General features: G+C 39.9%; 1 protein-coding gene across 3 annotated transcripts in view; it reads left to right on the top strand.

The window, feature by feature from the left end:
- VCAN (versican) overlaps window positions 1-13939 on the top strand; it is a 117813-nt gene that overhangs the window by 39939 nt on the left and 63935 nt on the right. For all 3 annotated transcript variants that reach the window (XM_083817571.1, XM_083817569.1, XM_083817570.1), the window contains one exon: window positions 2701-2994. In XM_083817571.1, the coding sequence (XP_083673697.1) occupies window positions 2701-2994 (294 nt within the window). The remainder of the gene's footprint in view (window positions 1-2700; window positions 2995-13939) is intronic.

Genomic DNA, 13939 nt, shown 5'->3' with positions numbered 1-13939 from the left:
ACGTGTAGAAATTTATTTTGTTTTCATACTGGACAGCCAAATTGCAGAGTCATATCTCCTAGGATAAATTCCTGCTATTGGGAGTCTGACTTTTGCACTTCAGTGGATTGCTTTTAAATAGGAATTCTGGAATCATAGCATACCACTCTTTAACCAGAACAACTGCAAGCTGCTATGTTTTAACACATTTCTACCCTTTATTTTGTCATCAACGTTCCTGAAATACATGAATATTTACTTGGTATATGATGGACTGGCAATAAAAGCAGTTTACTGATCGCTCTGGTACCTTTTTGCATTCCTTGTGAATTTATCCTCACTTTTTTATTTTTAAAATACCAAATGAGTGGCAAAGAAAAAAAAAAAAAAAGACTTTGGACTTTACTTGCTGGACTGTTCTGGTTAGACTGTATATTTTCTTAAACATGTGGGTGTTTTAATCATTTAGTTTTTCTGGTAGAACACCCTTTGACAAAGATGGTGTCTGCATGAGAGCAGCCAACTTCAAGAGATGAACAAAATAAATAGCTGATGCTTCAGTAGAATAGATTGAGTATAAAGAAAGACATGCCACCCCTCTTTTAAAATTGCTCTACTATCAGTATTGCATAAACAAGCACATTCCAAGGCAAATTCAAGGTATATTTCTGTATAAAAATCTTCTTGTGCAATTTGGATGGGTAAGTTCTCTGCAAAATACTCTAAAAAAGTACAGTTTGAACCCTGTGTTTTGAAATCTCATAGCAAGACAAAACTGCTCGCTACGTTTCCTTGCTTTAACAGATTGCAGGTATCATCTCAGAGGAATAAAAATCCGCAACTTCAATTATGTTATGCACAAGCTTAATTTGGAGGCAGTGATCCGGATTAGTTGATGGAAAATTTCCTTGTTTTTAATCTTACACTGTTAACTGTTTTCCTTTGTCTTCAGTAAGTTTCTCCCAGAAAGAACGCTGTGGGATTTTTTGATGTTATTTTATTTTTGATGCATCATATTTGTTGGGAGAAAACCTATAAAATATGTTATTTCCCTTATCTTATTTTACTGTCTACCTGGATTGATATTATCTGCTTTTTAATTGCAACAATTTTAACTATTAATTTCCATATACACCATAACTGTTGCATGGCTGAAGGGTCCTCAGAACAGAAGGGGCTGCTTTAGAGGGGTCTCTCTGTGCTCCACTGTTGCATGGTACTTGCCATGGGGATAGTGTTGTGGGATAGCTGCATCCACCTTTCTTTATTGGCCATAATACCAGATCTGCCCCTTGATGCAGAAAAAGCTGTCTTCTGCAGAAGTATTTAATAAAAAAGTGCATTGTCTTTATGGTCTGGAGAGCTGAATGAAGCACTCTGGCACTTCTGAGAGGTGAATGATTCTTCACTTTCCTTATCTTAAAGTGTGCCTTATAGATGTGCTCTGTCCCTCAGTAGCTACAGTACTTTACCTCTAAGTTGGACACTCTCTACAGCATGTATAAAGAAACTTACATGGTGGAATTGATATTACAGCTGTAATAACAAATCAGAGTTTTTACCTAGGAGGAAAAAGAAAATTGGCATGTTGCCTCCTTTCACACTTGCATTCCTTTCAAGCCCGAAACAAGCGTAATATTGATGTGAATGAAAGTGCTTGGGGTGATGTAGTCTGTCTGCCTTTTGCTAGGTTACCTTGAGACCACTGCTGAGGTATGGCAGATTGCATGTCCAGTATGAATTAGCAGTGCTCTCCATTGTGTTCTGGTCCACCATACAAGGGATGGGGAAGAGAAGTACCGTCTGGTAACAAATATTTTGAATTTGCTCTGTTTCTACAGCTGAACACATTGATTTTAGGTCTGAAGCCTGAACAAAAGCTAGAAAGGAGTCAGCTTACTACTTCATTCCCAGGACACAGACATCAGACCCTTGATTTCATTTATAGTGTTTGGATGAACGAGGCAACAGATCCAACTGCATAATGGCAATTTGACTTTGAAGTAAAATACTTGACATGCTATTTGTTTTGTTTCAGTTTCCAACTGAGAAGTTATTATTTTCAAATTACTGTTCCATGGAAACTAAATTATACTAGGGGCAGTCTAGATTAATTCAGCTTTTCACACAAAAAGGGCTTTGTGCACACAGCTTGCCTAGTGCATTCCCTCACCTGTGTTCCCTGTGGGGCAAGGTCAAGACTGATGTAAATGCAACATTCAAAGCTGCTGTGCAGCAGCAGTGAAGAGCATTTGCTTTGTGTGTGTGTCTCAAGTGAGATTCTAGTGACGACTAAAAAGGTCAGGTAAAAGTCTTGCAGATGTAAGGGATTTGTTTTAATGAGAAAGTAAATTCTGTTGGACTGGATTTAATCAGCGCAGTTGAGTCACAAAGTCTACTCCAACAGAGGCCACAGAGGAACTTCCAGGCTCCTGTTACCTCTGCCTAGAGACTGGGGGAGGGACCCCATCTCCAACCACAATGTAGCTCATTGCGTAATGTTTGTATAAAAATGATTGTGCTTTGAGGTAGGCACATTTTCATATTGAAATCTGAGACTTTTGATTTTCTGAATATCTGCTTTTTTGAATAAAAGGGTAAGCAAAAAACTGATCAAGCAAAATTTGAAAGCAAACTTACAGGACAGGAAGAGGGGAGCTAAGCTGACTTGATCGTAGAATTTGATACTCAGTCTTTGTTATCTTTTTCTTCTTCCTCTAGACGAAGTTGTTCATGTTTCCGTTCCTGAGAAGCTCACCTTCGAGGAAGCTAAAGAGCTGTGTCGGAAACGAGACGGTGTCCTTGCTTCTGTTGGGAACCTGTATGTTGCCTGGAGGAATGGCTTTGACCAGTGTGACTATGGCTGGCTGGCGGATGGAAGTGTTCGTTACCCTGCCTCGGTGGCTAGGCCCCAGTGTGGTGGAGGTTTACTTGGGGTGAGAACCCTGTATCGCTATGAGAACCAAACAGGCTTTCCTTACCCAGATAGCAAGTTTGATGCCTACTGCTATGAACGTAAGCTTTTTTTTAGTTATAATTTTCAGTACACTCACCACTCTAACCCTGAAAAGCATTTAATCTATGTTTTGTTTCAGTTCTTGCGGTGCACATCAGTCTTTAAAATTTGTTTTATCAGTATGACTTTGAAAATAATAATAGAGGAAATCCAAACTAAAACAAATGTCTTAAAGTAACATTGGCAGATAAAGGCAAAATTTTAAGGTAAGATTTCAGCCTGGGTACTGTTGTATTTATGTGGAGTGACACACCATATCCACGATTAGCCTGGGACTGTGGAATACGTAATTCAATGCCTGATTGCACCCTGGTTTCTTCTGTGTAAAGTCAATGAACATGAGAACTGAAGAAATGTACTTGACCAGATACATGATTGTCATCTAGCCTGATGCTCTACTTCCAGTGATGGCAGTAAGAGAGGCTATTTACAGACTGCATACAAGCCAGGCCTTTTTCAGGTCTCTGAGATGCCAGTGAACCGGGGGCTATCGCTGGATTCAAGACGTTTTGCCACGCCATATATTTTAGGCTTCTAAAGTAGTTATAATTACTCACGTAATGTTTAATGTGTTGGCCAACCGGCACTGCTCTAAATTGCCTTTCTTACTGCCGCTTCTGTTCCTCCTGGTGTTTTCAGAGACATGTCAATATTTGCCACATCCACATAGTAGACTGCATCAATCTAATCCAGACCTCCTCCATGCCCGTCAGCTTTCCTTTGTCTTTGGGGTTAACTATTGCATTGTAACCTCTTCCATCTTCTATACTAGCAGCCTGGCTCTACTATTATGGTGCAGCCACTTCTTGAACAGGTGCCATTTGTCCCAGAAGGTTCACCAGCTTCTAGTAAAGCCGAGCTTCTCTTCCCTATAACATCATCTTACCTCTGCATTATAGTTGTAGATCCCTGCAGGTCTCTTAGGCCTTCATGGAACTGACCATGCTTCTTACGTTACCACGGTGGTCCTGGCCTCATCTGCCCAGCCTCCTGCAGAACATCCCTCCTACATTTCCTTCTGCCATTAGTGATGACTACTTACAGCTCCAATTCCCCTACACCTCCAGATAACGTTTCCATGCATATCATGATGTGCAATGTCAGCTGCTGTGTAGGCCTTTCAAATATCACAGACCAGCTAACTGTGTCTATTAGCAGAGGAACCCATCACCTTGTTTCTGTCCTTCAAGATCCCTTCCATCACAGGACTGTTCCTGATGCAAGAGGACACTGATTCTATTGGAAGGTGGGTCACATCTAAGCGATTAGAGTGTGTCTTCCCAGCTAAACATCTGGAGACTTGCAGCCTTCTCAGCAGCATAAGGAGGCTGGACTACTCAAGAATTTCCCTGGATGCCTCTCTGATGAAGTTCCTTTGGTTGCAAATGGTACTATTGGCATTAAGGAGTAAAGGCGACTTGTATTGAGTTGGTCTTTAACTAAGAAAATAGAATTTGTAGGGGTCTCAGTCCTGTGACTTGTTTTATCAGTCACAAGTGCTTCAAATGTGCATCGTGTACTGTCCCTATTTTTGTGGATGATGAGCAAACTGCAGCCACAGATCTTTCCAACTCAGGCTTTGAAGGCTCATTTATGAGCGAACCTTACTGCCTAAGAACAAATCCTGACATCTGGTGTAATGTTGTGCTCTGACTGTTCTCACACATTCTTACCTGCAAGATTTTAAATTATTATTTTTTGTTGTTCTTTATTGCTTGGGAGTTAGATGTTGCAAAACTTTGCATGTGGCGATGAAGGCAGGAGAGCGACGAAGATGGTGAAGGGCCTAGAGGGTAAGACGTATGAGGAGCGGCTGAGGTCACTGGGCCTGTTCAGCCTGGAGAAGAGGAGGCTGAGGGGGGACCTCATCGCAGTCTACAACTTCCTCGCGAGGGGGAGTGGAGAGGCAGATGACCTATTCTCTGTTATCACCAGTGACAGGACCTGTGGGAATGGTGTGAAGCTGAGGGAGGGGAAGTTTAGGCTGGACATCCAGGAAGAGGTTCTTCACCGAGAGGGTGGTCACACACTGGAACAGGCTCCCCAGTGAAGTAGTCACTGCACCAAGCCTGTCTGAATTTAAGAGATTGGACTGTGCACTTAGTCACATGGTCTAAAATTTTGGGCAGACCTGTGCGGTGCCAGGAGTTGGACTTGATGATCCTTATGGGTCCCTTCCAACTCGGGATATTCTGTGATTCTATGTGGAAGTAGTCCTAGTGGACCTCAAAGAACCTGCATGAAGGAATAAGGACTGGTTATGTTCAGGAGTGTGTGCTTTAATCTGCAGAGCAGAATTTTGTCAAATCACTCCTTCTGTCCCTTCCCAAAATTGTCTATGACTATCTATAAGTGTTGTGAGTAAAATTGACTAAAGGGGATGTCATTCATCAGACCCTCTAAAAGTCAAAGTAGGGGGACTGTGGTTTGCCAATAATCTAGTCTGTAGGTAGGACAAATTCCAACTTTTCAACATGTTAGTGTGAGTGAATTTCACCCCTTCCAAACAATATGTGCCTTTTCAAAGTACTTTTGGAGTTTTACTTAAAAAGAAGAAATTAGTAATATACCATTTGTCCTAAAAACATCCTTGTTAAGAATTGGGTTGCTCTTTCTGAAAACTGTTGCCCTTGTTACCCAGAAAATAAATATTTCATCAGTTTGCAACCCAAGAAGTAGACAGACTATGATTATGGATCATTTTACAAGAAAAGAAAAAAAAAAAAAAGAAAACAGAACCAACAAAATTTAGTAGATGGCAGGCTTGCTCTCTAGCAATTTTGATTGCAATCAACATTACATCAGACTTATTTAAATGCTGCTTGTTAGATGACTCAGGTTTTGCCAAGTACACCTCCTTTTGTGCAAGGAAAAGCAGAAGTACAACGCTGAACCATATACCCTCCTTCAGGAAGCCTGTCTGCCATACATTTCTGAATTTTTTGATAACTTTCTCCTTCTCAGAAGGTGCTTGGGATCTCACAGCAACCAGCTATTATTCTTCATTGCTTTTGGTATAAGATTTATGCATGTAGTGAGTAATGAGAAGTACTGCCTAGCGTCTTGGTCTTTCACATCTCAGACAGCTGTCTGAACAGTGGCTGCAGAGCAAGCCACCCTCTCCCTTTTTTGGGGCAGAGAAAGAGGGAGAAAAAAACTCTGCAGTTTAGCTTGAATTTTAGGTCCTTGTTTCAAGTCATCTTTTATCCAGAAGTTTTCTCTATCACTTCCCAATATTCAATATTTTCAGTATTCTTGATTTCTTCCCAATATTTCAGTGTTTCAGTGTAGTAACATAACACATGAAATCCTCTGTCAGCTCTGACTGCTTTTAACTCAGTATGAAGTTTTATGCAGCGGTTCCTACAGTGCCAAAACAGTCCTCTCCAAGACCCTGATTCACAGTATCACAGTATCACAGATTTGTGATACTGTGAATTCTTTACAGTTATTCTCAATACAGTGCTGATAGCTCTTGCTGTGTTCACTAGGTGTCTCACATTACACCTTTGTACTTTCCTCATCACCTGTGTACCCAATCATACCAGCAGAACACCTCTGTGGCTGAAAAAGAATAAAAGAGGGAGGTGGCTACATACATTTATGGTCTGCTGAAAGGAAAAACAGTGAGTGCCTCTGTGGACGAGGAAGGTCAAAGCCAGCTATCCAGGTAGCACCAGTGCCGAGAGTCTGCAGCACAGATGTTCATGCACTGCCCTCAGTTTTTACAGCGTCTCTGTACGGTTTCCTCTGCCTCCCTGTGAAAGCCAGAGAAGTTCCCACTGACCCAGCTTCAAGTGCTCTGGCCACATGCTGCACGTTTAGTTTGAAGTGCAGTGGCAGTGATTAAAGACCCATTTCTGATGCTTTTACTCGTGCTGAGTAAGACTATACTCTCTGAGTAAGGCCACCAAAGCAAACGCCGCCCAGCCTCAGAAGGGATGAGTCTAGCACTCAAATTTACGCGTACTCTGAAGGAATAGGTCTGTAGCAGAGCAGGCATCTGTTTTAATCATTACAAAGATTAATCTTGCAGGTAAGAAAGGGGCTTTCTTCAGCCCTCCTTAAAGTCTTCACTCCTATCTTGTGATTTAAAGTCTCTTTGATGGAAAATTACAAAACACTAATTTTAAATCACAGTTAAAAGAAACCTCAATCAGTGTTTTGAAAATCTGAACTACTTTTAAAAAGGAGTCATAGTGATCAAAATATATTAAAAAACAGTAACTTGAGCAGTGAATTAAAAACAGTAGACACTAGTTTCAACAAAACAGCCAACCTGGACAACATTTAACAGTACATTTAAGTTCAGCATTTTAACCTCAGCTGTTTTCTGGTTACAAAGTTACACTGTGCAAAGTGTCTTGACTTTTGGAAAATAAAAGTGGCCCAGGCTAATGATACATGATTTAAAATCTAAAAATCTTGTTAAAAAATAAAAACCTTCTTCACTTTGATCACAGATTTTTTGACTCTACAGAAACCACATGGCCCTGAGTTTCTGAAACATTATCTGTGTGTTTCATCTCATCCCTCCATGACTTTTGCCAGACTTCTTAGTTCTTTTTTTCTAAGAGGTACCTAATCATGTATCTGATGAGGCTTGAAAAACTTTCTGGTTGGACACATGATTAAGTACTTGAAGCTCCTTGGAGGTCATCATCAGAGGAACAGTTTTTCAAGTGTGAAAATGCAGGACTTCTATTCACATTTAAAAAAAAAAAAAATTAAAAAGAATTAAAGGTGGAACAGTCATGGAACACTGGTGTTTATTTATAAGAGAACAAAACAGTTTCAGCAAAGAATACTTCATTTTTAATTGGTACCTGCTTAATGTTTAGCTGCTGCATAGAGCTATAGGCTATTTAATCCTGTCACCTATCCTATCCCACATCTCATCAGGTTAAATTCATCAGGTTAAACCTTGCCACAGACTTTAACAGATGTTGGATTAGGCATTTTGTACTGCAGTATCTGTAGAAAAATTGTGCTCCAGGAATGCACTATTGTGCACAGAAATGCAAAGCAATATATATATATGGCTTTTGTCTTACATACCTACAGCAAAACTGAACTAGATGAACTACATACAGAGAATTGGTTGAAGTTTTGAAAAATAAATCTGTGTTTTGCTGAGAAAAAGTGGTTTATTAAAGCTGAATACTTCCATGGACCTGTATTGATTTTGGCGAACCTCTCAGCAAAACATTTTTTGCTTGACTCAAAACATGTGTCTACCATTTTGGAGTCATTTCTCTGGACTGACCATTTTGTTTCAGATTTGCCCTTTCATTTCAACTTTCTTTTGCATGCACCTTTGCCATTTCTCTTTATGTATGATTTCATTCTAGCTGGAGATTAGAAAATTCCAGTTCAGAGACAGATGCTGCATGTGGTTGTCCACAAATGGGGTCCATGTTGTTCTGATTGCTCTAATACAGCCTCATCAAGAGCGGCTTTGAGTCATCTGCTGCTCATGGCTGGGGGCCTGCTTGTTGGCTGCTTTGTCTGTCTAATGCTCAAAATCAGAGTGCATTTTCACAAAGGTTAGAAAGGAAACAACAGCCTTTGTAATACACAACAGCCCAGGACTTTGCAAGACCAAAGGGGAAAATAATTGTCTCTGTGCAAGCCTCTCCTCTGCCCACCCCATAACCTCTTCAACCTGAACCCTCTGTTTCTTGCCAATTCTCACTAGGATGTGGGGTTTTGTAACCTAAGGTGACCTGAAAGCAGTGTTTTGGTATGCAGGCTGCTGAAAAGGGGAAAGAGAAAAAAGTCCTCCAGCATGAGCCACCACAAGCACAAACTGCTGCCCAGAAACATCGACTGAGCTTGACTTGTCCGGCAACAGAAAGGGTAAACTTTTGAGGCATAGCTCAAAAACTGGCAGAAAAATTGTTGTCCTCCCTATTGCTGCATGTGACTTAATTTGGAAAACTTTGAATAACTAGGCAGATCTATCCTTCTCCACAACAACCGTCGGTAGCTACGAGTCCCAGCTATTTCCTGGATGAGGAGATTATTTCCAGCCTGATGCTGGGGACAGTATTAGGGCAGATCTGTGCATTTTTGATCAGTTTGGGAAAGACTGCAGAATGCTGGAGACATTAGGCACGGTGATACTCCATAAACAATATTGTAAATCTGAGGAAAAAAATTTTTTTAAAAAGTTCATCTTAGGAGTAGCACAGTAGAGTAGTAAGAATATTAAAGCCAGTGTCCTCCACCACTTCGCAGCTCAGTCCAATATCAGGATGGACAAAATACCTTTGAAAGGCAAGCATTTGAAGGTGATGGCACTGACCATAGAGTATGCAAGGCTGTTGGCTCTGCTTATGCTTCCCTTTCCTCTCAGTAGAGGTGAGGTCTTACCTGCATGCAACAATTCTCTGGCTTTTATTATTTTGCTGAGGTGGTGGATTTCCATTCTTCTCTCACATATGCTTAGTGAGACCTACATAGCCACAGAGATCTCCAGAAGTAAGTCGGACCAGGTGCAGGAGGAATACATTCCCAAAGCTCTCTGCAGGGTCTGTAGCAACAGGCAGACATCCTAAAGGCTATGCGCAATAACAGCTTCTAGTGTGTTTCTTATGCCACCCTGCCATGTTCACATGGTGGAGGGATTGTGAGAAGCCATGCAGGGCATACTGAAAATGGGCAAGAAGGCCTCAACTTGTGCCACACACCTCACTAATACCTGGCCCATAGAAGGAGGAGGAGGAGGAGGTGATGGCATGGTGTGAAGCATGAAGACAGAGAACTTGGTTTATCAGTCAGGCCCCTGGACCAAGTCCCCTAAACGTGATCCAGCTGCAGCCCTTAGGTGGCTCAGGAGGTATAGCTTCAGAAGGATGTGCTTTTTGCCAGAGAAAGTGAACATGCATTTCTCTGAGTGATTTCACAGGTGGGTTCCTGGAGAGCAGACCCTGAGGGCAAACACTGTGAACTCGGGGAAAGGGTGGGGAAAAGGGGATACGGTGGCAGGCATTTTTCTTTCATTCCCTCAGATCACTCAAAGGACCAGGAAGTGAGGATGGGATTAGGAGCAACAAAGGGGAGAGGTAAAAGTTCCACTCTTTAGGTATTTAAGTGGAGGAAAAATAAATAGTCTTTGCTCTTTATTACCTGTGCTCACTGCTGTGGGAACTGTGTAACTCAGGGGATACAGGGATAATTTGTCTCCTTTCACAATAGGTGGAGAGAGCAAAGCAGCAAGATTTTTGGTGTCAGTTCCTGACCCAAGTGACAATCTCAGCTCTCTTCATTCTTCCATCATTTACTATTATTACTGCATTCAGAAGACAAAGATTGTTGCTTCTATTTGGTACTGGGACACATATTTCATTAGGAAGAGCTGACTAAGGAGACTCACCTGTATTTTGTCTTCTTTTGGCAGTTTCATTATAAATAACATGAAAGAGAAATGCTTTTTGCTATTGTTCTTTGTAGATAGGCAGGCTACAATTTGTTCACAGAACAACACTTACATATGGGGAAACTGGGAGATAACATCCTTCCCCCTTTAACCAGCTGACTTCAGATGTTACGAAATAGCAAGTGGTTTCATTTAACAGGATTTGTGATCACAGAGCTCATAGTGCTGCTGCCTCTTCTGTTTTCTTAGCTGGCAGAAAGGAACCTTAGCCAGTACTATGATGAAGATGCATAATCTTTCTTTTTGTTTTTAAGTTTTTCTTGCAAATTAGGTAGACTGCTAGCTAGCTATTTTTTTTTAATTATTATCACTCTTTTTAAAAATGCCATTCAGTTTCTCTGGTTTTGTACATATTGTGTAAAAAGAGAAGGATACTGCATTTGGATTTTTCATTATTTTTCTCATTATATTTGGCTCATGTTTTGATGTCAAAACACAGTGTAGGTAAGTGGGAGTATGTGCCTGGAGTTATGGGGAAACCGTATAGCTGCAGTATCAGATGTTGAAGCCTCCTTACGGTCTCACACATCCCATGTGAAATGAACAAAACTCCACATCCCCTGTCTACCCTTCTGCTTCCTGAAATGAACGAGAGAGGGGGTACTGAGTAAGTGTGATAATGACAAATTTCTAGCTCAGTCTGTAACCCAGAGGACCAGTTTTTATTTTTTACTGTTTTGATCTGGTCTTACTCTTAGGCTTGTCCAGTAAGTTAAACTCCAGCTTGCATAGCTTGCAGAGACACGGGAACTTTGAAGGCTGTCCTCTCCACCAGGGCTGGTAGAAGGGAAGGGACAGGCACCCAGAACAAACTTAATAAAGCAGCAAACAGGAATGGACGTGTAACAATATATTAAAATGAAATCAATGAATCAGCCTGCTAGTGTAGACATCATGCTAAAAGTGAGTGGAAGACGCTGAACCATTAATTTTGACTCTTTCAACACTAGTGATATTTTGGAAGAGTTTATTTTGGCTGCTAGGATCCACAGAAAGAATTCAGTATTTCCAGGTCTTGTTGTGATTTAAAAGTTTTTTTTTTTTTTAATTGTTTTGGGTGTTGGCAATGACTCAAAATAATCTCCTTTTTTTTTTTTTTCTTTTTCCTATTTGTAGGGACTATGTTCATCCAGGTTCTTAAGTACATTCCTAAATGTAAACACACAAGCAATTTTTTTGAGTGCAAAGGAACTGCTCAAGTGGTTCTTTTTAGACACATGGTTAACATTTTGTGGAATTGATTACGCTGAAAATGTATATATAAAAGTTATAACATATATATGTAATCTTTAAAATAAGCATTTTCTCCTCCAGAAAGTACACCCAGATATCCTGAAATTATTATTAAACAGCATAGAACATATTAAAATCCTTATTTGGTAATTGCAAAGTGAAACCATGTATAAAGTAGTGCAGTGTGATTTCCTGAAAATATTGAAAAAATATTAAGCTTTAATATTGCTCCATTATTTTAAATCCTTAGTTAAACAATGGTGGGAGAGAAAAGGAAGAAAATGCTGCATGGTGAAAACATAAAATAAATAAACAGAGAACTAAAATATATAGTATCTCTGTCAAACCATATACTGCATCCAAAACCAAATTCATTCAGGCTGTTCAGTATAAAAGGAGTAGATTAAAAACCTACATAATAGTCTTTGATATGAGCAGCTGTTGGTGAGATAATTTGCTTTCTTGCTTCTAATATGTTCATGAATTTTGTTAGGAAAATTTGCCTTGTCTTGTATCAGAAGAATGACATAGGAGATAGCATATTGCATGCATGATGCAAGGAGTACAGTAATACAAAACATCTGGGTGGAGAGGATAACAGTTCAAACTGATGGTCAGCCTATTAAAAAGGCAACCTCGTCTTTGCTTTTCTCGTTTCTCACGGAAAAAAAAAAATAAAAATGATAGATTTCTTCATGAAGAAGCATCTTTTTTTAATTTGGTCAAAAAAAGTTTGAGAACCTGAATGATGTTTATGAAAAGCCTTATACATCATATTTATGATGAGGCAGTTTTAGGGGTCCAGAAGTTGATTTGAACCAGAACTCCTCTTTGCATACTGGCAATTGCCCGTCCACTTGCATAGAAGAGATTTGGTTGTTTATTGATAAACTCTTTAAAATACATATATACTTTTCTTAAACCAATATATGAATTAATATTTACTGAATCAATGCACTTGTATTTGGTCAGACTAACTCCATTAATGCATACACCTATTTTATCAAATAATTAGCAGATAATGACATATGAACAACAGGTATTTAGGCATACACCTGTGAACTTTTGGGTTTCTCAAACATTTCCAGGAGATTGGGAAGTTATTTAAATGGTTGTAAGTGTACACAATTTCCCAGCAGTGAGGAAATAAAATTACCTTTTTCTTCACAGATAATAAAATATTTATTCGTGCCCTCATTTTTGTGTAGCTTTGTTGAATAGTATTAGATAACAATATTCTTTTGAAGGGTAATGTTCATCATCCCTTGAAATGCAGTAATTGGACACTGAATGAGTAAATAATGTTGGCTGGAAGGCAAATTTGGTCTGCATTAGGGAAAGTCATCGTGTGCTTAGAAAGGATGATACAGGACTATATGCTGCCTGCTTCCCACCTTGCCATAAGGAAGAGCTGTAAGACAAGCCTGTGGATTCTGTAGAAGAGTAACAATTACCAACTACCACTCAGCAAAGCAGTGCTAACCTACTTATCACTCCCTGCTTGTGAGGTGAAACCCTGTGGCTTAAACCAGCCCGGTGCACTCAGCAATGAAAAGCAGTGTAAGGCACAGTACTGTTTAAACTTTCGATTATGTGAGCACCGTCCCACACTCAAATAACGCATGAGCGATGATAAGCAGTCACTTCAGGTTGTAGAAACTCAAGACTCAAAAACCACTGTTAAGGCTGTGCTTTACTTAGTGGGATTTCAAGAACTTTACTTCTTCTTTCTCAACTGAATGTTTTAACCTACAAAACAAACAAACAAACAAATAAATAATATATATATATATAAGACGCTGAATCTCCTTTATAAAGCCACATGCATGCACAAGAAAGATCTGACATATAGTAGGGAATGAATCCATTCCTTTTTCTGCTGGCAAAGAAAACTACCACTTTTAAAAGCAGCGACGTCATACCTTTCTAGCCTCACAATTTACTTTTCACTTTGACTGCTCTTTCAGGAAAGTTCTTTTTCCTCATTTCACTGCTCTGTAAATCCACCTATTCTTCTAGAAATCCTAAGCAGACAGCATCTAGCAAGCCGCTTCTGTCTACGTCAGGGTAAATCAAATAGCACTCTTGCAAAGGTGGCACTTTCAAAGTTTGGTGTGTGAAACTGAACAAATATTTGTGTGACCCTAACTTATGCATGCAGCATCCATATCTACAATACCAAAGAACCACGCAATTAGGCATGGTTGTGTGAAAGTAACTGATCTGTGCATACATACTGGGTATGCTTGAGCATACTCTTACAAATATAT

The sequence above is a fragment of the Anser anser genome, assembly GCF_964211835.1.
Source record: "Anser anser genome assembly, chromosome: Z".
Classification (NCBI taxonomy): Eukaryota; Metazoa; Chordata; class Aves; order Anseriformes; family Anatidae; genus Anser; species Anser anser.
The sequence above is the reverse complement of the archived record's forward strand: the minus strand, read 5'-3'. Positions and strand labels throughout refer to the sequence as shown.